We start from the raw sequence: 24,957 nt of genomic DNA, 5'->3' as shown, positions 1-24,957 counted from the left end.
TCTCCGTACATTCGTGCGCTCTGCGCATGAGCACTCTCAGCGCCCAGCCCGGCTTTCCCTGAACCGGTTTTAAACCTTTCCAACTACGAAAGCCCGGGCAAATTTGAGCATGCGCATACTTTTCCTGCTTTCCCTCCCCCCCCACCCATTCCTTGATTGAAAAGCTTCTAAGGGGCCGGGGCAATTGCTCATAGCTCCGCCTTTATTAAGAGCGTGTTGGCCTGTGGCTGTAGGAGCCGGTTGTGAGTAGGAAGGGATGCGCTTTGGCAACCGCAGAGGTGGAAGAAGCGGCTGAGAACCGGAGGAGCGGGCGTAAAACTATCGGAGGCAGGAGCGCTGCCAGGGCTGTTGGTGGTGGTGGTGGGAATCTTGTCTGGGACTGGAAGATGTCGAGGGGTTCGAGTACCGGGTGGGCTTTTGGAGTGGGAAATGGCCATGGTTCCTCCAGTAATACAGAGGGTTGGTTGAGCAAGTTTGGGGTGTGGTGGGGCAAGGAGGAAAGAGAAAATGGGGTGAGGCATTTATTTGCAAGCTTCCCTCGACTCCTGTGTTCTCAGGAGGTCAGGGTCTTGTGGGTCCATTGTGATTTGTGTGCATGTGTGTGAGATGAAAGAAAGGAGATGTGAGAACCTAGTTGCAATATTATCGCCCAGTCTACATTGGGGTTTGTAAGGGCACTATTTTTTATATTCAGGCACTGTTTTTTTTAATCTGGGATATGTGTTTTTAAAGACAGAATTTTTTCTCATGGTGCCTGAACTTGGATATATTTACAAATAATTTGGCCAAGGACCTTTTAGGAATCATTTTACAACAGTATATGGGAATTGGTTGTGTTAATGTATTGCAATAAAAACAACAAAAGCATGGCATCTTCAAAAACTAAACACATTTATTATACTGTAAATATCTGTATTTGGATAGTCTTCTCAATACAAATTTCACTCCTGGTGATGAAATGACTGCATATGTGAACATCACTTGGCCAAAATCTGGAAGTGGTTTGTTGTTGCCTCTTGCATTTGTTTTTTTTTTAACATTTCCCAATCTAGTCTATAAAGTAGATTTTCCCATCAGTTTACTAACCAGGTTTGATCATGCTTTCTTTTTTTTGTTGGAGCTGAAGTCAGTCCCAATCTGCTAGGTGGTTGACTGGACGCTTTAGATGGGGGAGTATTTAGATGGAAATTCTGGGGACCTCATACTTCACCTGTGTTACACTGATGCTGTATGAGCTGTTTTAGTTTCCAGTTACTTTCTGGGTGCAATTCAAGATACTGGTTATCACTAGTAAAGTTACTACCTGCTGAGGACCTGGTTAAAGAACAGGACTGCTTCTCACTGAGAGAACTTATCTTTTTAACAAGGTTAGATAGGTGGATGCTTCAGGTCCCTTCCCTTCAATGTGGTCATCTCATGGGACCTTGGAGGCATGCCTTCTATGTAGCTGGCTCTGACTCTTTGGAATGTGTTCCTACTGAGATCTGCACCTAGGATCCCCAATCTTGTTAGCCTTCCCGAAGGCTGTGGAGACTAGGATGTTCCCTGAAGCTCTGGGCTAGGATGGGGATGAGCCAATGACTATGGAATATGGGTTTTCATGGCGCCATGGAAGGAAGGATACAAAGCATTTTTATGTTTTAATGATTTTGTTGTGAGCCACCTATTTCATATGTCTCATAAATACATTTTAATTGTATATTATACTACAACTCTCAAGGGGCCATCCTTGGGCAAAATATTATTTCAGTGGAATAATATTCCAATGGAAGTAAGCTGAATTAAATTTATTATGAAAGTAATTCCTATTTTTAGCTGATTAACCTGTAGGGTGATAAGAAACGTGCTTCTCTAATATTTTTACCATGTTACAGATACCAGTTAAATCCAATTTATCATATTTTACATTTTCATAGAGTACTTTTCTACAAACATGAAGTATTCTTGGGGAGTTTATTTACTTTGATGGTTATGGCAAAGTGAATAGTAACAGGAAAGATCAGAGAAAAATAAAATGAAAAAGATGCTCACAACGCATATATATATATATATATATATATATATATATATGTATGTATGTATGTATGTATATATATAATGTGTGTGTGTATATATATATATATATATATATATAAAACACACACACACACACACATACATACAACAAATGACAGTTTGGTGAATGGCCACTTTTATTGGCAATTATTATTTGCATCTTTTTCATTTTATTTCCTTCTCTTTAACTATTCACTTTCCCACATGAAGTACTCTTCAAAGAGTACTTCATGTTTGTAGAAGAGTAAGCTTACTCTATGAAAATATAAAATATGATAAATTGGATTTAACAGGTATCTATAACATGGTAAAAATATTGGAGAAGCAGTTTGGTAATAAATTAGCTTCTTGCAACACACATTTGCACATATCCATGTATTTTGTGCTATAAGCCTATTAGTTATCTAAACAGAATAAAATGAATTGTTTTTGTTTCTTTTAATTTTAAAGGCACCGTGCTGGAGCATTCATTTTTGAGAAGGCCTTATTTTGGGGAAGGCATTTTTATTAGCTATTAAAGATGGTATCTAAATAATATTAAAAGGATAATAAAGAATGAAGAAACTGTAGATGAATGAACAAAGGATTTAAAAATTTCATGGAGGTTTGTTGTTGTTAGTTGCGAAGTCGTGTCCGACCCATCGCGACCCTATGGACAACGTTCTTCCAGGCCTTCCTGTCCTCTACCATCTTCTGGAGTCCATTTAAGCTCACGCCTACTGCTTCAGTGACTCCATCCAGCCACCTCATTCTCTGTCGTCCCCTTCTTCTATTGCCCTCAGTCTTTCCCAGCATTAGGCTCTTCTCCAGTGAGTCCTTCCTTCTCATTAGGTGGCCAAAGTATTTGAGTTTTAGCTTCAGTATCTGGCCTTCTAAAGAGCAGTCAGGGTTGATCTCCTCTAGGACTGACCAGTTTGATCGCCTTGCAGTCCAAGAGACTCGCAGGAGTCTTCTCCAGCACCAGAGTTCAAAGGCCTCAATTCTTTGGCGCTCAGCCTTTTTTATGGTCCAACTTTCACTGCCATACATTGTAACTGGGAAGACCATAGCCTTGACTATGCGCACTTTTGTTGACAGGGTGATGTCTCTGCTTTTTAGTGTGTTGTCTAGATTTGCCATGGCTTTCCTCACCAGGAGCAAGCGTCTTTGAATTTCTTGGCTACAGTCCCCATCTGCAGTGATTTTGGAGACCAGGAAAATAAAATCTGTCACTACCTCCATTTCTTCCCCATCTATTTGCCAGGAATTGAGAGGGCCGGATGCCATGATCTTGGTTTTCTTGATATTTAACCCAACTTTTGCACTCTCCTTCTTCACTCGCAACAAGAGACTCTTCAGTTCCTCTTCACTTTCTGCCATTAGAGTGGTATCATCTGCATATCTTAGGTTGTTGATATTTCTTCTGGCAATCTTAATTCCAACTTTTGATTCATCTAGCCCTGCCTTTCTCATGATGTGCTCTGCATATAAGTTAAATAGGCAAGGTGACAGTATACAGCCTTGCTGGACTCCTTTCCCAATTTTGAACCAATCAGTGGTTCCATGTCCAGTTCTCACTGTTGCTTCTTGGCCCGCATATAGGTTTCTCAAGAGACAAATAAGATGGTCTGGTACACCCCATCTCTTTAAGAACTTGCTACAGTTTGTTATGATCCTCACAATCAAAGGCTTTAGCATAGTCAATGAAGCAGAAGTAGATGTTTTTCTGGAACTTCCTAGCTTTCTCCATGATCCAACGTATGTTGGCAATTTGATCTCTAGTTCCTCTGCCTCTTCGAAATCCTGCCTGTACTTCTGGTAGTTCTCGATGCACATACTGCTGGAGTCTAGCTTGTAGGATTTTAAGCATAACTTTACTAGCATGAGAAATGAGTGCAATGGTGTGGTAGTTTGAACATTCTTTGACACCGCCTTTCTTTGGAATTGGAATGTAAACTGATCTTTTCCAATCCTGTGGCCACTGTTGAGTTTTCCAAATTTGCTGGCAAATTGAGTGTAGCACTTTTACTGCATCGTCTTTTAAGATTTTGAATAGCTCAGCTGGAATACTGTCACCTCCACTAGCTTTGTTGTTGCTCAGCTTTTCTAAGGCTCACTTCACTTCACATTCTAGGACAGGGATGTCAAACTCAATTTCATTGAGGGCCACATTAGCATTGCGGTTGCCCTCAGGGGGCCGGGCGGGCGTGGCCAGGGTGGGTGTGGCCTACTGGGTTGGCGTGGCTCCTGTGCGTATGGCCTACTGGGTGGGCGTGGCCAGCTCTACATCGTTCGCATCAAGAGTGCCTATGGGGGCCTGGGCAGGAGTGGGACAGATCTGAGGGTCTCTGGCAGAAGGAGGGTCTCTGGGCCAGGGTCAAGGCAGCGGGGGCCGTTCCCTCACTTTCCAGGATGGCTTCGCGGGCCACATGAAACCACTTCGCGGGCCTGATTTGGCCCCCGGGCCTTGTGTTTGACATGTCTGTTCTAGGATGTCTGGCTCGAGGTCAGTGACTACCTCATCGTGGTTATCAGGGATGTTAAGCTCATTCTTGTATAGTTCTTCTGTGTAATTTTGCCACCTCTTCTTAATCTCTTCTGCCTCTGTAAGGTCCCTGCCATTTTGGTCCTTTATCATGCTCATTTTTGCATGAAACGTTCCCTTCATCTCTCCAATTTTCTTGAAAAGATCTCTGGTCCTCCCTATTCTATTGTTTTCTTCTACTTCTTTGCACTGCTCATTTAAGAAGGCATTCTTATCTCTTCTAGCTATTCTCTGGAATTCTGCATTCAATTGGGCGTATCTTTCTTTTTCTCCCTTGCCTTTCGCTTTCCTCCTTTCCTCAGCTATTTGCAAAGCTTCCTCAGACAGCTATTTTGCTTTCTTGCATTTCTTTTTCTTTGGGATGGTTTTGGTTGCTACCTGTTGTACAATGTTACGAACCTCTGTCCATAGTTCTTCAGGCACTCTGTCTATCAGATCTAATTCCTTAAATCTATTTGTCACCTCTACCGTATATTCAACAGGGATATGATTTAATTCATACCTGAGTGGCCTAGTGCTTTTCCCTACTTTCTTCAGTTTAAGCCTAAACTTTGCAATGAGAAGCTCATGGTCTGAGCCACAGTCAGCTCCTGGTCTTGTTTTTACTGACTATATAGAGCTTCTCCATCTTTGGCTGCAGAGCACATAGTCAATCTGATTTCTGTGTTGACCGTCTGGTGATGTCCATGTGTAGAGCCTTCTTTTGGGTTGTTGGAAAAGAGTGTTTGCTATGACCATCGTATTCTCTTGACAAAATTCTATCAGCCTGTGCCCTGCTTCATTTTGTACTCCAAGGCCAAACTTGCCTGTTATTCCGCTTATCTTTTGGCTTCCTACTTTAGCATTCCAATCCCCCATGATGATAAGGACATCATTTTTTGGTGTTAGTTCTATAAGGTGCTGTAGGGCTTCATAGAACCGGTCAATTTCATCCTCTTCAGCACTGGTGGTTGGGGCATAGACTTGGACTACTGTGATATTGAATGGTTTGCCTTGGATTCAAACTGAGATCATTCTGTCATTTTGAGGATTGTATCCCAGTATTGCTTTCCCTACTCTTTTATTGACTATGAAGGCTACTCCATTTCTTCTGAGGGATTCTTGCCCGCAGTAGTATACCTGATGGTCATCTGAATTAAATTCACCCATTCCTGTCCATTTTATTTTGCTGATACCTAAGATGTCGATGTTCATTCTTGTCATGTCTTGTTTGGCCACATCCAGCTTTCCTTGATTCATGGAGCTTACATTCCAGGTTCCTATGGAGAAAAAATCTTTACAGCATCGGACTTTCCTTTCACCACCAGACACATCCACAGCTGAGCTTCCTTTCGGCTTTGGCCCAGTCGCTTCATTCTTTCTGGCGCTACTAGTACTAGCCCTCTGCTCTTCCCCAGTAGCATATTGGACACCTTCCGACCTGAGGGGCTCATCTTCCAGTGTCATATCGTTTTGCCTTTTGGTACTGTCCATAGGGTTTTCATGGCAAAGATACTGGAGTGGTTTGCCATTTCCTTCTCCAGTGGATCACGTTTTGTCAGAACACTCTGCTATGACCTTTCCGTCTTGGGTGGCCCTGTACGGCATAGCTCATAGCTTCATTGAATTACGCAAGCCCCTTCGCCATGACAAGGCAGTAATCCATGAAGGGGTCATGGAGGTTAGGACATCATTAATTAAACATAAATAATTGCATATATTGCTTTAAAAGGCTAAAAATCACTATTAAGCTCTAAGTTAATGAATATCAAGAACTGATATAAATCATGTAAAATTTTGTATTGGCTATGTCTTCCAGTAATGGAATAAAATTATCTTCAATTTTCTTTATGGTATCTTGCAAATCTTGTGGTTTCCATCTAAGGAGATATAGCATTCTGAGAATTTCAGCTATATTAAGAGTTCTCTAAAGGTTGGGGCTAATTCTGACGTTTTCATTGTTTCCAGATGTCTACTTTGATGAGGCCCAATAATAGTTCGGACCTGAAGAGCTTCCCTAGTCCCATTACGGTAAAATGCAAATAACATCCAGTTGTTTGTGTTAGAACGATTTAGGTTTGCTTGGATGTTTTGATGTTTCCCTGTTCCATGTTATTTTTTAAAAAAAGTTATAGTGAAGCTTTGGGGAAAAAAGTCTGGTAAATATTCTTTCTTTCTATTCTTAGAGATGAGTTCTCCAGAGACTACTACAGTTGGAACGAAGGTTCATGATACATAGAAATAGAAATCCTAATCAAAACTGTTTCACTCTCTTCAGAGAGTGAGGGAGACAGACAGACACACACAGATTACACATACAGGGAGAGAAGTCTATTAAGTTACATACAGTATCTAGAAAGAGATCCCCTCCCTCCTGAGGGCATTTTTTTGTATTCCTGAACTACCACTACAGTGAATATTCCTTAAGTCTTGCCAACAAAATGTTGCACTTAATTTAAACATCAAAGGAGGAGGAAGACTTGTCATATTATCATATTATATTTTGTATACTTTGTAAGTAAAAGGCAGTCAATAAATACTGTAAATCAGCATGCTTATATTCTTAAATTGTTCTTAATAGTCTATCTAGATTTGGGATTGCTTTAGCTAGTAAAAATATAATCTTCAAGGTTAACCATGCTTTGGAAAACTGTTTTCAAATCTTTATTTCATTGTTTTTCTTTGAGCGGTGTACCCTCAGTCAAGCTTTGTATGTCTCATTTATCAGACTATTTGTTATCCTTCCAGCTGCTTCATGTCTGGTTTTTAAGTGTGACCAGAACTGAACGTACTATTCCAGCAGAGATTTTTCCACTGCAAAATAAAGTGAGAGAAGCAATTCCTATGTCATGCTTGCCTAATGCCTAAGTATTATAATGTACCTTGGCTTTAAATGTGTTTGGACATCATGAAGTCTATAAACCTCTGGAAACTCAGTAATATATAACTGAAGTTTTTATCAACTTCTGCCATCTTTTAGATGACACTGCACCTTATCCCTTCAATAAATTTCATAACTGCTAAAATTCTCAAGCAGGTTTAATGAACTTCATCTCATGATACAAATATTAAGATAGAGTAACATAGATAATGCCTTGGCGATAGATAGCAGAGGCCTAACTTTTTCTGTTCAACAGTTGTTTCTGGAATCAATGTTGTGTGCTTTTTGGAGTAGGTACAGGTATCCCATATATCAGGGGTCTTCAAACTTGGCCCTTTTATGACTTGTGGACTTCACCTCCCAGAATTCCTCAGCCAGTGTGCCTGGCTGAGGAATTCTGGGAGTTGAAGTCCACAAGTCATAAAAGGGCCAAGTTTGAAGACCCCTGCCATATATGATGGGAATTCTCAGAGTTGTAGGGGGGACTTACAAAGCAGGCAGATTTAGCCTGAATAAATGGTTTTCCCATGTCGGAATTATTTTGATAAAACTTAATAAACACAAGATTTGATTATTTTAAATAGAATGACATGGCCAGGTTCTAAAAAAGACTGGGTGGAAAATGGGCAAATATAAAATCTGGCAATGGGCTTACAACTGAAACATTAAAAAAAGAAACCGAAGGCTTGATTTTGGCTGTTCAAGAGCAAGCTATTCAAACTAATACAATCAGGGCCAGAATTGGAAAAAAATCACTGTATGATCATTTGAATCTGGCCATTTGTGCCAGGGCTAGCTAAAATTGGCTACTGAGATTTCACATTTTTGTATATATAAAAATGTAAAAAATACACGCAGTTGAATCTGGTGGCTTACAATTGTTAAGCCACATTCAGGAATAGAAATGAATGCTGCTATTACTTTGAACAAAGTTAAAGAAAAATGTACATGATAGTACCTGGAGGGGAACCAAAAAGAAGAAATGGCATCAGTCAACCTCATCAAAAGCCTGGGTGAGGAGCCAGGTATTTAAAATTCTTTGGAATAGCAGTGGATAGGGAGCCATTTGAGTTTTGTGGGGATCCCCATTCCAGAGGGCAGGTGCTGCTACAGAGAAGACACACTTCCAGAGTCCTGACACACAGCATTGTTTATTTGATGGAACTCAGAGCATTCCAGATCTGTTAGATCAGACATGTCAAACACAAGGCCCGGGGGCCAGATCCGGCCCACGAAGTGGTTTCATGTGGCCCGCAAAGCCATCCTGGCAACAGTGAGGGAACGGCCCCCACTGCCTTGGCCCTGGCCCAGAGACCCTCAGATCTGTCCCACTCCTGCCCAGGCCCGCATAGGCACCCTTGATGCGAACGATGTAGAGCTGGCCATGCCTACTCAGTAGACCATACACACTCTAGCCACGCCCACCCAGTAGGCCACGCCCACCCAGCCCTTTGAGGGCAACCGCAATGCTGATGCGGCCCTCAATGAAATTGAGTGTGACACCCCTGTGTTAGATCAAACTGACTGGGCAGATACTATGGGACACAGGTAGTGCCTCAGGTGACCATGCCCTATGCCATGTCAGGTTTTATAGGTGATGGACCAGCATCTTGAATCATGCTCAGAAGTTGAAGTCTTTGTGTTTATAGAATAGGAACGTATAGGTCAGGGGTAGGCAACCTTGGCTCTTTTATGACTTGTGGACTTCAACTCCCAGAATTCCTGAGTCAGCCATGCTGGCTCAGGAATTCTGGGAGTTGAAGTCCACAAGTCATAAAAGAGCCAAGGTTGCCTACCCCTGGTATAGGTTATGCTACCTCAGTAATGTATAATATATATTTTGACAATGTGTATTTGATAGATACTGAGTGTATGTTTGATCGATATTGAGCAATTCAAAGATCAAGTAATGTAAGGTAGAAGTTTAATTTAAAATATTTTGGCTCTCTTCTGGAATTTGTGAACTCTTGAAGTATGACTATTATAGTTTCAAATTGTTGCCACCAACATAGATTCATGGGATAACTAATATAAATTGTGTTGTTACTGAGTATGGCTAACAACATTAGGGAGATATCTACCCTTTAGGAATATATAACATGAAATAGAGAAGAACTGAACAGGGAGGGAATAGAAACTTTGTTGTGGGTCGACTACATGTGCATATACAGTAATTCTGCAACAACAAACAAGTCATAATGTTTTGTATAGATTAATAAAGAATAGATTGCCATCTGTTGTATACCATCTTATGGGCCACAGTGAGCACAGAGAGAATTAATTGGGAGAATTAAATAGAGACTTTTTTGTTTACTTTCAGTCACAAAGTAATCCTTCATCCAGTTCATTTATGAATGAAACGTGTTGCCAGGCTCCACCAGCCTTCTATTCAGTGAAACCCATCCAGCATAAATCAGGTATCTGCTTTGAATATTAAACCACTGAGCTGAGATCTATTTCTGGGTGCATCTTGCCCTTGAAGTGTTCAATAGAGCGCTATTGATGTGTAGTCCTTGTTTCTGTCTGAGCTTGGTTGTTTGCTTTTGGATGTTTCATTATCCAATTGGGTACAAATTTGCACACTCAGTGCAAACGAGTGTGGGGTTTGCTCCCTGTTTATATAGTAGCTTGCTCTATCAGTGTTGGTAGATGTTGGAAAACGTGGAAACTTATTATATAAAAGTCTTTTTGTTTCTGATGGAATGCATTGATATAATTATGCTTAAAAGTAGTTTACTCAGAGGCATAAACATAGTGAAGACACAGGAAGCAGCGGTTCTCTGCCACCTGCACCTTGCCTAATATTTTCAAGAATACCAATTTCGCAAAGTGTACAGTGCTGCAGAAGTCTAGATAACTATTATGTGGCAGTAAAGGGAACCAAATGTTTTCTCTCCTTTGCTACAAACTAGCGGTCAGGGTCTGTAAAAATGCAAGTAGAAAAATAGGGACCACTACGGTGGGAAGGTAACAGCGTTCCGTGCGCCTTTGGCATCTAGTCATGCTGGCCACATGACCACGGAGACGTCCTCGGACAAGCGCTGGCTCTTCGGCTTTGAAACGGAGATGAGCACCGGCCCCTAGAGTCGGAAATGACTAGCACGCATGTGCGGGGGAACCTTTACCTTTACCTTTAAGAGGAAGGGAAGACAATGGGCAAGAAAAATAAATGTGTTCATCGCCAGTGCAATATTGGAAGCATTATGGTTTGCTGCTGGGAACAGGTCAGAGTTGTGGACAGTTGTCCATACAATTTCTTAAGAGTCAGCCCCAATGCAATCCAGATGAGGCTCCACTAATGCCCTTGAGTTTCCTTAGAAATTTTGTGAAGATGAATGCCGATTGCTCCTAGTCTCATTTAATATAATTTTAAAGCAAACCTACTACAAGATAACTTAGACGGGAATAATTACATTGCAGTAAAACAATTGATTGCCATCTTACACATTAAAAAAAATTGGCAAGGTCATTCTGGTACATTCCAGCAGAAACTATCTTAGGAAATTACAGGTCACACAAGGATATGTCTTGCATGTCTGATTGAAACCACAGGCAGAATAAATAGCAAAAGTAACACTTGTTTTATGGCTGAGCACAACTTGGACATAGCAGTGAGTTAAGCTTTTTTTCTGGTGTGAAAGAAAAGTGTTTAACCTTTGATGTGTCAGATGGGAAAAACTGATTGAAATAGTCTCTACACTTGCTGGCCCAGTATAGATATTGTAGAGAAGAAATATATTTCTTGGACGACGATTGGCCAGAACTTAATAAAACAGTAACTTCCTGAGTGGGACAAACTATTAACTTGGTATGGGAAGTTATTGCTCTTTTTAATTCATTTAATAAATAAATAATTATTTAACAATACATTTGCTAAAAAACTTCTTTCTTTTCTGCAAATAAACCTCAATACACTAGTACACCTTTCCCTTTCATTCAGGTTGAATCCAGTAACTTTAAAATGGAGACAGGCCTTCAGAATACAAAAAAATCCATTCAAATGAACATTCAGCAAAAATTACATTTCACCTTGAGGGATGAAAGTCTCACACTACTGTACCATTAACTTAAAAAGTTCAGAATCAAGTGGCGACAAAAATCCCCAGACACTTTTCCTGCTATCCTTTTGGACTTTCATAAGATTTTTATTCCCTATATAAAGTACTATTTCTGCTGAATGGATTTTTGCATTCCAAATATCTTTTGGGCTCCTGCTGATTTTTCATATTATAATTCATGCAATCTCTTTTATATAGCTCCATTGCCTGGAGTTGATAAAACCTGGTACAAAGCCAATTCTCTCCCTCCTCCCTCCACCCCCGGCATTATCTCTTTATTATTTTACATTGTCTGAAAAAAATGGTCCTGTTCTTGGCTTTAACAATTGAAATGGTGAAAAATAATGGTAAAGAACTATTCCAAATGGGCCTACGATGTGCTGTGTGGGTACCCCATGTTTTGTAATTGATGCACTGAACACTTTGGGGGATGGTTTTGTTTCCATAGTTTAATGCTGCTAAGCAGCACAAGTACATTTGTTTCCTATTGTTATTTTGCTGTGCTGCTCTGCTTGAAAATAGTGTTACCTTCTTGTTAGCTGTGTTTACATTGGGAGAGGCAATAAATTCTAGATTAAAAAAAGAATGTTCGAAATGTAAGTGGATGAAATCGTATTATTCTCACATATTTGCTGTAAAAAAAAACACAAGTGGTCTGCTCTACTTTTTCTGCTATATAGAGATAATCAACAGCCAGCCTCTTCCCATACCAGACAATGGCAAAAGGAGAAAAAAAAAGAAAACAAGAGCCACAGATCATTTCCCTGCAAGGTTTGAAGGTTGGATTTATAACTGCTTGGATTTTGTTTGGGTGTAGTTTTGATCTTGTGTAGATTTGTTTCCTTGTCATCAATCCTCTGTGTCAGGGGTCTTCAAACTTGGCCCTTTTATGACTTGTGGACTTCAACTCTCAGAATTCCTTAGCCAGCCACATAAAAGGGCCAAGTTTGAAGACCCCTGCTCTATGGGTAGTCTTAGTTTAGGAATACGGTAAGAGTGTTGCATTTTGATTTGGAGTGGAGACGGTGTTCCTCAATCGCAGCAACTTTTAAGATGCATGGATTTCACTTCCCCGAATTGAAAGCCAGTCAGCATGGCTTGCTAGGGAATTCAAGGCTACACATCTTAAAGTTGGAAACACTGGGTTAAAAGAACAACTTTTTACATTTTTCTACTTGTTGTGTATTGTCCTTGTTTTGCTTTGCTGTAGAAACAGGGGTGTCGGAACTTGCAATGTCATGTGACATGTCGTGAGGTTTTTTTTTCCATTGCCGGCAATGGGGTGGGCGTGGTTTTGCCATGACGCATCCGGCCTGCGGCCCGGCAGTTTGACACCCCTGCTGTAGAAGAACAAAATACAGGTGCTCCCTGTTTAACAACAGCTCTATGTAGCAAGCATCTGAAACTAGTGAGGGTTGAAAAATTAAGTTTATGACCGGTTCTTGAACTTACCACAATTGCAGGTTATATTATCACCATTCAGGTGCTTTGCAACCAGCACACATTTATGACCATTGCAATATCCAGTGGTCACATGATTTTCATTTGTGAACTTCACATCCAGCTTTCAACAAGCAGAGTGAATGGAGAAGCTGGCAGTAAAAATGCAAGTCATGCGTTCTCTCAGTGACCACAGGTGATTCCTTTCATGATCCTGGCTGAACTGATGTTGTAAGTCCTTTGTGGTCACGTGATGTTTCACTTAACAACCAGGTCACTTAGTGACAAGAGTTGCTGGTCCCACTGGTGATCATTAAGTGAGGATTACCTATAGTTGAAATTCACATTGTATGATTTCATATTTCATTGCTATTATTCCAAGATAATTGAAAAGAAAGAACCATTAGCAATTAAAATCTACAAGATAAAACAGAGAGGATCCCAACCTTTCAGAAGTGATGTTTTCCACGTGAAAAACTTTTCTCCCATGTTGTCATTTTTAATTTCTTGATGAATTTTTTCTTGTTTATTAGCAAATGTGTTTTTATTTTATAATCGGCACTAAATTTACTGAATTATCCACTGTTAATTCCTTCTATATTTGGGAGTATTATTACTATTACTATTTGGCAGATTTGTACAAGCTCACTGCAGAGATGCTGGGTGAGGGCTCCTATGCCAAGGTTCAGGGAGCACTTAGCTTGCAGACTGGAAAGGAATATGCAGTTAAGGTGAGGAAAGCACCACAATTTTCCTTTTGATTAAAATCATTGTTGTTTAAAAATGTGATTTCCTCTATGAAAGCTTCCTACAAGAAGCCAGTTATTAACTACACTAACAACTAGCACAGAGGTGGGACTATGGCCTCTTTATGACTTGTGGACTTCAACTCCCAGAATTCCTGACCTAGGAATAGGAATTCTGGGAGTTGAAGTCCACAAGTTATTAAAGGGCCATAGTTCCCCACCTGGTACTAGCTCTGTTTGTTTGTTTTTCTTCAATGTATTAAAATTAAAAGACCATGCTCCTGCATTTTCTGCTCCTGCAACAGGAATTTCCCTCACTTTACTTCCCAATGCTTCATGAAGGCTCCTGAAAGATCATCTGGAGGGCGTAGGGTTGATTGGATCTGTACAATGGTGCAAGAAGTGACTGTGATGTGTCAGTAAAGCCCAGTCTTGGCAGGCAGACAGAATTGGATATAATGCAGTAATTATTCTGCAAGAATGTTTTTCATTAAAAAAAAACACTTTTCATTTTTGCAACAGATAATTGAAAAAAATGCTGGACATAGTCGGAGTCGGGTATTTCGAGAGGTAGAAACCTTGTATCAGTGTCAGGGCAATAAGTAAGTATTACAGTATTAATAAAACCTCTTATGTTAAAAATTTCACAAAATAAGATTTGCAGCAGTTGTTTGTTCTTGGTATATGCAAAGAAAGCAGAGCTCAAATAACATCGCTGGGCAAATTATATGGATAAAGCACAAAGGATAGACTTGAAATAGCTGCTTCCACCAAAACTGTTCAACTCCTTTTGGCTCCTACTTAGTTATTTAATAATGCATGCCTGGGAATGAGAGAGAGTACAAAACAAGTGAATTATTTTTCATGCTTATTAAAGATATTGATTAATTTTAGAAACATATTCATACTGCTGATTTTAGCATTAGACCAATGTGATTATTTTTTTGTTTATCGGAAACATCAGAATATTTCAAATAACACTTTTGGGCATACTTGTGCCTTTTGATGTATTAAGAAAATAAGACTTAGCATGATCATTTGTGCCTTGTTTTTAAGGAACATTTTGGAATTAATAGAGTTTTTTGAAGATAATGTAAGGTACTACCTTGTGTTTGAAAAACTGCGAGGAGGTAAGTGTGTATTCCCCTTCCTTTGTCTCTGCCCCCCCCAACTTTGTGATAACATTGATCCTGCATTATTTATTTATTTATTTATTTATTTTAATTCCATTTATATCCCGCCCTTCTCCGAAGACTCAAGGCGACTTACAAGCTTAGCAGTAGCCTTCATTCTATGTATATGCCTGCTTATTAGGGCTTTCACACACATACACCCAAGCGGCATTATTAATAATTCGAACTTTTCACGGAAATATGTAGTTTTATCTTACATAATGCTTGGATTTTCATTCATAGCCTCTTTTAAAGATTATTATTGTACTCATGTGTGAAGCTGAAATATTATCCAGATAATATTGGGGTGGTTCTTAAAAAAACAAATTGAAGTCGCTCAGAAGAATTACCTTATAGTAAAGGGTAGAAGACTTGTGGTTTTTTTAGTTTGGAGAACTGGTCACAGACTTAGAAAATATGAAGTTAGGAAACAGATTATGTGTTCTTGCAGTGACAAAGTATCATATATAATATCACAGTAAAAAATATGTACCGTATTTATCGGCGTATAACACGCACCGGCGTATAACACGCACCTCATTTTAAAAAGGAAATTTCAGGAAAAAACCTTAAATTATATCGGCGTATAACACACACACATCATTTGCCCCCTATTTTCAGGAAGAAAAAGTGCGTGTTATACGCCGATAAATACGGTATATCTACATGGTATTCAAAATTAGTCTTTGATGGGGGGGAGTTCAGAAAATGTGAACACTCTTGATTAAACTTTTCATTCCCGATTAAAATAGTTAATCTTGTATAAACAACTTTGGGGCAAGTGTCACACTTGTTTCTGAAGAAAACAAACCAGTCTGCATGGTCTCTAACCTGTTGAGCTGTGATGTGGGGGCTGTAAAATCAATTTCTCTTCAGTAATTACCTTTGCTGCTATTTTTTTGTTGAGACAGGAACCTGGGCGATTTAGTTGTCCCTTATATGTCTATACTTATTATCAGTGCTTTTTTTGTAAAAGAAAAAGGTGCCGGAACTCACACGTCATACAACCCACCTTGCCTATCCTACAAGGTTCCATCCAAAAAAGGTGCCGGAACTCCGTTCCAGGCGTTCTATGAGAAAAAAAGCCCTGCTTATTATAGAGTTTGGTGTCTAAATGTATTACTGCCTTTAAAAAAAAAAGCATCTGCCTGCCTTCTTTCCTCTGTAGGCTCTATCCTGACTCATATACAGAAGCAAAAACACTTTAATGAGAGGGAGGCCAGCCAGGTGGTGAGAGACATTGCCTGCGCTTTGGATTTCTTGCACACAAAAGGTAAAAACATAGACGTTCCCATTGCCGATCTTGTCAGCCATCAGCTAGGCAAGGTTTGCTTGTATACATAAAAGATCAACATGAAATTAAGTATATCTCTGTGTTTAACCATTTTGGATGCCTTTTTCTAGCATAAATAGCATAAGGGTTTTGACACTGTGGTTGCTGTCTTTTGAGGTACAGTGGATGAACATAGTCCCTATTGAGCTATTGCACAGGAACGATGATTCAATATAAATGACACTTATAGGGGATTTGGAGAAGATGAATAATGCTCATATTACTTTGTGCTTAAAGGTGGCTCACATGCCTTGTAAGCAGATACAGGGAGTGCAGAATTATTAGGCAAGTTGTATTTTTGAGGATTAATTTTATTATTGAACAACAACCATGTTCTCAATGAACCCAAAAAACTCATTAATATCAAAGCTGAATATTTTTGGAAGTAGTTTTTAGTTTGTTTTTAGTTATAGCTATTTTAGGGGGATATCTGTGTGTGCAGGTGACTATTACTGTGCATAATTATTAGGCAACTTAACAAAAAACAAATATATACCCATTTCAATTATTTATTTTTACCAGTGAAACCAATATAACACCTCAACATTCACAAATATACATTTCTGACATTCAAAAACATAACAAAAACAAAACAGTGACCAATATAGCCACCTTTCTTTGCAAGGACACTCAAAAGCCTGCCATCCATGGATTCTGTCAGTGTTTTGATCTGTTCACCATCAACATTGCGTGCAGCAGCAACCACAGCCTCCCAGACACTGTTCAGAGAGGTGTACTGTTTTCCCTCCTTGTAAATCTCACATTTGATGATGGACCACAGGTTCTCAATGGGGTTCAGATCAGGTGAACAAGGAGGCCATGTCATTAGATTTCCTTCTTTTATACCCTTTCTTGCCAGCCACGCTGTGGAGTACTTGGACGCGTGTGATGGAGCATTGTCCTGCATGAAAATCATGTTTTTCTTGAAGGATGCAGACTTCTTCCTGTACCACTGCTTGAAGAAGGTGTCTTCCAGAAACTGGCAGTAGGACTGGGAGTTGAGCTTGACTCCATCCTCAACCCAAAAAGGCCCCACAAGCTCATCTTTGATGATACCAGCCCAAACCAGTACTCCACCTCCACCTTGCTGGCGTCTGAGTCGGACTGGAGCTCTCTGCCCTTTACCAATCCAGCCACGGGCCCATCCATCTGGCCCATCAAGACTCACTCTCATTTCATCAGTCCATAAAACCTTAGAAAAATCAGTCTTGAGATATTTCTTGGCCCAGTCTTGACGTTTCAGCTTGTGTGTCTTGTTCAGTGGTGGTCGTCTTTCAGCCTTTCTTACCTTGGCCATGTCTCTGAGTATTGCACACCTTGTGCTTTTGGGCACTCCAGTGATGTTGCAGCTCTGAAATATGGCCAAACTGGTGGCAAGTGGCATCTTGGCAGCTGCACGCTTGACTTTTCTCAGTTCATGGGCAGTTATTTTGCGCCTTGGTTTCTCCACACGCTTCTTGCGACCCTGTTGACTATTTTGAATGAAACGCTTGATTGTTCGATGATCACGCTTCAGAAGCTTTGCAATTTTAAGAGTGCTGCATCCCTCTGCAAGATATCTCACTATTTTTTACTTTTCTGAGCCTGTCAAGTCCTTCTTTTGACCCATTTTGCCAAAGGAAAGGAAGTTGCCTAATAATTATGCACACCTGATACACGGTGTTGATGTCATTAGACCACACCCCTTCTCATTACAGAGATGCACATCACCTAATATGCTTAATTGGTAGTAGGCTTTCGAGCCTATACAGCTTGGAGTAAGACAACATGCATAAAGAGGATGATGTGGTCAAAATACTCATTTGCCTAATAATTCTGCACTCCCTGTATGTTGGAGGAAGCTGGGCAACAGATCTGGGTTATGAAGCAGCATGGATTATTATTATTATTTTTAAAAAATACAGAATTACGTATGCAACCCAACCTGGTTACCATAAGGTTGTAAAGATTTTAAAGTTTCCAGTTTCCAATCCATTATTGAGAATGGTACAGTAGTGCCATGCTGTTCATTAATAATAACAATTTAAAGTCAATATAACGAGGATAAGTAAAAGCAATGAGAATAAAGAAAGACAGAATGAAATGAGAATTGCGAAGAAAAGATTATGGTAGAGTTTTTCAAATAGCTAAGACTGTCACTCAGAAAGTCAACACCTTCACCAGGATATGGAACAATGGATTCAAGGTTTTGGAAGGTAGAAATACAGCTGAATATTAGAAGCAAACTTCATAAGTATAGGAGCGATTTGAAACTTGATCCAGTTATGAAGGGAAGTCGTGATTCTCCTCCGCTAGCTGTATTTACATGCAAGCTAGACAGCCATCGGTTGGGGAGTCATTAATTGTATAAATGGACATTTCTAATGACACAATCTAAGTAATGTAAGCTTTGCATTAACATTAATGCAGAGAAACTTAATGGTACAGGTGATAAATTCAAAATTTAAAAAGAAGTTTTTAAATCCACAGATTCTTTCATGTAATTTGTGGCCAGTAAAAAACAACCCCTGTATAATTAAATTTGAAGTGAGTAAAAGGTTCTGCCTCCCCACACATCTATAATATCGGCATGAAGATGACAGTGCAGTTGCGGGAGCACTGAAAATACAATGTAATTACAAAATATTTTGAAGCCAGCCTGCCTTTCCATTATCACAGCTTTTTCTTCCCAACACCAAAAGTAAACACCAGTGGCCTAAGCCTATGTAGTTCATCCACAGTAATCTTATATGAGATTCTTTGTCTCTAAATGAATCAGTGTGCCCGAGTTCGCTTTACTAACATAGGCTGCTATTTCTGTGCAGAAATGTTAACAGTTGCACAGTGTAATGCAATCACCCCATTGCCTTCTGGTTAGAAGCAGGGCACTGTTTTGTTTCCCAGTTGAACAAATAGTTTGGTCAACATTCTGAAAAAAGAACACTGTCCTTCTGAAGATCTACCCATCCTTATACATTTCCAGTTCCCTTGGAAACTTAGATTCATAGGTTTTCTTCTCACAGATGTGAATACTGAATGTGTGGGTGGAAATGCAAGGCAAGCACTGACTTTAGAAGTTATGCCATTGCTCCTCAGGACTATTTAAAATTCTGGTTTAGCTGTGAAGGAGCCAGCGATTGCAGGTATCCATGTATTGACGAACACGAAGTGTTTATAAAGGAAACATATTTTGTTGTTTGTTCTTTAAAAAGGGTACCAGTATTACAAGTCTACACACATCTCTTATCAAGAGCTATAAAAAAAATAGTCCATTAGCCAGTACCTTTCATTTTGTATGTTAGAAATGCTTCTTAAATGCCTGGATTGTACTATATAATTTGTGGGAGTTCCAGATTCATGTGAAGAGCTAAAGCTTTTTTATTATTATTATTATTATTATTATTATTATTATTATTATTATTATTATTATTATTATTATTATTATTAATAATAATAATAATAATAATAATAATAATAATAATAATAATAATATAAAGTTGGAAGGGACCTTGGAGGTCATCTAGTCCAACCCCCTGCTCAGGCAGGAAACCCTATACCATTTCAGGCAAATGGCTGTCCAGTCTCTTCTTAAAAACCTCCAGTGTTGGAGCATTCACCACCTCTGGAGGCAGGTTGTTCCACTGGTTAATTGTTCTAACTGTCAGGAAGTTTCTCCTTAGTTCTAGGTTGCTTCTCTCCTTGACTAGTTTCCATCTGTTGCTTCTTGTCCTGCTTTCAGGTGCTTTGGAGAATAGCTTGACTCCCTCTTCTTTGTGGTAGCCCTTGAGATATTGGAACAGTGCTATCATGTCACCCCTCACCCTTCTCTTCATTAAACTACACATGCCCAATTCCAGCAACCGTTCCCTATATGTTTTAGCCTCCATCCCCCTAATCATCTTGGTTGCTCTTCTCTGTACCCTTTCTAGAGTCTCGACATCTTTTTTACATCGTAATGCCATTATTCTAATGCATATTATTTCTCCTGTACAATTATTTGGAAAATGTCCAGGAATATTTCACAAAGTTTGAATGTAACTTTAAGATATGATTTAAGTGCAATGGAATTAGTAGCTGCTGCAAACACCAAAAAACAAATATTTTCTCTATTTTTGGCATTGTTGCTTTGGACATGACTCATTGTCTTTCTGCATTACTTCTTAGGTATTGCACATCGAGATCTAAAGCCTGAAAATATACTCTGTGAATCTCCCAATAAGGTGCACCAATGCTTTGTAATTCTATCTGTTTACTTTTCATTAGGCTTGATTTATTTCCTTAATGATTTGACTTATATGTGTTTTTCCTTCTTCCTCCATTTCAGGTATCACCTGTAAAAATTTGTGACTTTGATCTTGGAAGTGGGGTGAAACTCAATAGTGCATGCACTCCAATCTCCACTCCTGAACTGACTACTCCGGTACGTAGGCTCCTGTATTTTGATGTGAGAACATAGGGCAACAATTCTATATGTTGTGCTGCAGAGTTTAGTTGTAACTAAAATCTAACCTAGCTGGATTTTAGTTGAATTGCAAAGAGTGAAATATCAAGCATGTCAATATTGCAATTTTTTGTTTGGGATTATAGATAATTTTCAGAGTAAAATGCAAGTTTGCAAATAACTCTAATAAAAAAGTATAAGCTACATTTCTCAAGGTTGAAAATTATAAGAAAATAGCTCCCAATAAGATCATGGAAATCTTGACATTAGTCTTCATGTGGGTATTGTTCGGCTTCATACATAAAATTTTTGGAAATAGTTTTTTTATGCTTTCTTGCTATAGCAGTATCCTCAAGCAGGTAGATTTAAATAGTCTTAGTATAATAAGTTCTCAAAATTTTGCTGTGCTTTTAGAAAATATTGATTTAAAAAAGCAGACTGTGTTTGTTCTGAAAGACATGATGGGCCCATCAAAGTGTCTTTATTTGTGCTAAATATTATATATATTCATTTGATAAGCAGATACTTGAGAGTAAAATATGGAATACTTGTAGATCTGATACAGGAGGCCCCGTTTGGATGATGGACAGATTGAAGCTGAAATAAATGTGGCGGAAGCTGGATAAGCATTCAGTTTTATGTAGTTCAATGTCAAGAAAATGTTGTTCCAAAATATTCCTTGAATGGACGCAAAGTTTGACAGAAAACAGAATTGTTGTGGGCAATTCCATCCAGTAAGGGGCAGCATAAGAAAATGAGTGGAATCAACCAGGAAGCAGGAAATCTAAAGGTTGCTGAAAATGATAGTATGCAAAAGTAGAATTACATATATATCAAATCCCTGTGAATGTACACAAGAGAGTGCAAATAAACAAGAAAAATTATAAACGAACTGGTTTATTTTCCTACGTCATATTCATCCTCTTGTAGCCAACAAGAATTGCATCTAATTGCCATATAATAGGACTGATTGAACAGTCCTTTTGCATTGTATTTCAGATATTTTTAACATTGAAACTACAGTATTTGTGTCATTAATGACAGTAAACCTATTAACAGACTCATATTAACATGCCAAATTCCAAAGGTATGGCTTACACATGCTCAATAAAACCATTTTCCAGGGTAGGTAAGGAAATTACTAGAAAATTAAGAAGAAAGAACATGATCAGTTATTTTCAAAAACAAAATATAACATAATCAAGTATACTGGGTATCTCAATCTCTGAATAATAAGATGCAGATTGGAAGGATTCAGATTTTGCTTTTACTTGTTTTCCTTCTTGTTATTATTTAGATCAGTATTTTTCAATCTCAGCACCTTTAAGATGGATGAACTTGATCTTAAAGCCATTGAAGTTGAGAAACACTGATTTAGATGGTTGCAGGATAAGGAATCCTGGGCATAAGATCCCTGGAATGTATTTCACTGTACATGTTTCTCCAGAACTCCTAACTCATGACCAAACTTTAAAGGTTCAAGAAAGATTATACATTGGGAATGATGAGTGAATATGAAACAGTACTAGAATAGGTCACTTCACATTGGACAAGACATTTCAAAGAGAATTGCAAGAATTTTAAACTATGTATTTAAAAGAGTTTATATGCATTGCTTGACCAATCCCATCCCAGAACTTGACTTGCCGAGGTTTTGGGTGATAACGGGTATGTTTGCATTTAATTAAAATCTGCAGGGTTAAATTGTGTCACCCAGCCAACTGTTTGTTACTACGCAAAAAGCATTTTAAAATTGTGTATATATTCAAATGCTCTATACCAAGACACCTACAAATTAACATTCTCCATTTCATTTTTGCTTCCTCATAATTCTTGCTGTTGCCCAGCAACTGTACCATAGTTTATTGCCAGGATTGTGGGAGGCAGACCAGCAATCTTATGCTTATTTCCATAAAGTGTGAAATGCTACCCTCACTTAAAAAAAAGTCTTTGGCTTTAAAAATGTTCAGTTTGTATTGTATTACAAATATGAATTAGATTTACGCTACAGCATGCCTGGGTCTGGAAATCTGTTATTTGCCAGGGTTAGACTGAATGAGTTGCATAGACTAAATTTACAGAGATAACTGCTTTATATCTATGAGAAAATAGATGAATAATAACTTGTATATAACTGATTAGATCAGGGGTGTCCAGCCTTGGAATCTTGGCTGGGGAATTCTGGGGGTTGAAATCTACAGGTCCTAATGTTGCCAAGATTGGCCACCTCTGGCTTAGATCATCCTCTCCTTCCTCCAAGCTTCTGGGCTTTTTCAGCATCTGCCAGTATCCGGCTACTAAACTGACACTGATTTAAAAGCAGCAGGATTTCCTGCATTGGGTTTAATACTCTGCCAGCTTTGTGTAGAAAGAATAGTCACTCCAAATAGCTAGGAGATGTTGCTAATCATATAATTTGGAATACAGGTAGTCCTCAACTTATGATCCACAATTGAATCCAACATTTATGTTGCTAAGTGAGACATTTGTTAAGTGAGTCTTGCCCCATTTTACGACCTTTTTGCCACAGTTGTTAAGTGAATCACTGCAGTCCTTAAATTAGTAACACAGTTGTTAAGTGTGTCGACTGCTTCACCAGTCACCTTGCTTGTCAGAAGGTTGCAAAAGATGGTCATGTGACCCCGGACACTGCAACGGTCATAAATATGAAACAGTTGCCAAGCATCTGAATTTTGATCATGTGACCATGGGGATGCTGCAATGTTTGTAAAATGTGAAAAACGGTCAAGTCACTTTTTTCAATGCTGTGAATGGTCACTAAATGAACTGTTGTAAGTTGAGGACTCCCTACGGTGCATTGGCTTTAACAATGCGTACTGCATTGCAGGGTTTTGGGTGGATCTGCCTTTTCAAAAAGAGTTATATATTAACGGCACAGGTAGCCACCCTCTCCCTTAATGACCAAAATTGGGACCGGCAGCTCCACTGCAAAGCACTATTGTCACTAAGCAGAAAATCATATGATCACATCAGGCTTATGGAATCACTTCCTATCCAATCATTAAATGAGTCACTGTGGTCATTAAGTGAGATACCGTGTGACCACCACTTGTAGAATTACTTCCATTAACTCCTCTTGTTGGAAGCAGGCTGTGAAACGTGTGAAGGGCACTCGCATGACCATGGGATGCTGTGACAGTAGTCAATGCTGGTGATGACCTATAAAGCCCTAAATGGCATGGGTCTGGATTACCTTAGGGAGCACCTGCTGCCAGTGTCAACTTCCCATCGTCCTGTGCGCTCCCACAAGGAAGGCCTCCTCAGGGTCCCGCCGGTCAAGGAGTGCCGGCGGGTGATTCCCAGGGGGAGAGCATTCTCGGTGGGCGCGCCTGCCCTATGGAATCAGCTGCCGGTGGAACTCCGGATCGCCCCCGACCTTCGTTCGTTTCGCCAGGACCTAAAAACCTGGCTATTTGAGCTGGCCGGCCTGGACTGAGGGGTTTTTAAGGTTTTAAATTCAATTTTAAAGTGTTGGGGCTATTAATTTAATTGTATTTTAATCTGTATATTGTATTTTTTTAATTTGCCCTGTTAACCGCCCTGAGTCCTTTGGGAAAAGGGCAGTATATAAATTGAATAAAATAAATAAATAAATAAATAAAATGCGAGACATGGTTACAAAGCTGTTTATTTACACGGTTTGAACAGTCACTAAATGAGGCAGTCATTAAGCAAGGACTTCCTATATTGTGAATGCTTCCTTTCTGCAACTTTCTGAGATGAGTTCTATCTCTTGCTAGTGTGGGTCTGCAGAGTACATGGCACCAGAGGTGGTCGAGGTCTTCACAGAAGAAGCCACATTCTATGACAAGCGATGCGATCTGTGGAGCCTAGGTGTGATTTTGTATATCATGCTAAGTGGCTACCCTCCATTTGTGGGTAATTGTGGTACAGACTGTGGCTGGGACAGGGGAGAAGTCTGCAAAGTTTGCCAGGTAATCAGTATACTTTTGACATGTAATAATGTAGCACACAGGTGGGAAACCATGCCCCCTTTATGACTTATGGGCTTCAACTCCCAGAATTCCTGACTCAGGAATTCTGGGAGTTGAAGTCCACAAGTCATAAAAGGGCCATGGTTTTCCCCACCCCTGATGTAGCAGATTTAATTGAGCTTCTTTAAAACTATTTGGATATCTTCTGAGACATCTATGGACTTGAAGAATGAAGGGAATTAAAGCTATTTTCGAAACTCAGTTTGAATTTATAAGGTCGTAATGAATGTTTAGGTTTTACGTTCAGATTATGTTCTCCATACTACATTTCCTAGGATTCCCAGTTTGGCTTCTGGTGCATGTAGAGGCGGAATAATATTTTTTTTAAACTGT

At 39.3% G+C, this 24,957-nt stretch overlaps 1 protein-coding gene across 3 annotated transcripts in view; it reads left to right on the top strand.

Moving 5' to 3' along the window:
- The first annotated feature begins 265 nt into the window (after nt 1–265).
- MKNK1 (MAPK interacting serine/threonine kinase 1) overlaps nt 266–24,957 on the top strand; it is a 29,514-nt gene continuing 4,822 nt past the window's right edge. The window contains exons 1-11 of one of the 3 annotated variants that reach the window (XM_083359621.1): nt 266–357; nt 6,527–6,589; nt 9,760–9,856; nt 12,178–12,276; nt 13,571–13,668; nt 14,206–14,285; nt 14,740–14,813; nt 16,024–16,128; nt 20,332–20,387; nt 20,492–20,587; nt 24,370–24,564. In XM_083359621.1, the coding sequence (XP_083215747.1) occupies nt 6,527–6,589; nt 9,760–9,856; nt 12,178–12,276; nt 13,571–13,668; nt 14,206–14,285; nt 14,740–14,813; nt 16,024–16,128; nt 20,332–20,387; nt 20,492–20,587; nt 24,370–24,564 (963 nt within the window). In that variant the 5' untranslated portion in view covers nt 266–357. Of the gene's footprint in view, nt 358–6,526; nt 6,590–9,759; nt 9,857–12,086; nt 12,277–13,570; nt 13,669–14,205; nt 14,286–14,739; nt 14,814–16,023; nt 16,129–20,331; nt 20,388–20,491; nt 20,588–24,369; nt 24,565–24,957 lie in introns of those variants that run through there. The other 2 variants (XM_083359622.1, XM_083359623.1) reach the window with 2 other exon arrangements.

This window comes from Vipera ursinii, assembly GCF_947247035.1.
Source record: "Vipera ursinii genome assembly, chromosome: 3".
Lineage (NCBI taxonomy): Eukaryota > Metazoa > Chordata > Lepidosauria > Squamata > Viperidae > Vipera > Vipera ursinii.
The sequence above is the reverse complement of the archived record's forward strand: the minus strand, read 5'-3'. Positions and strand labels throughout refer to the sequence as shown.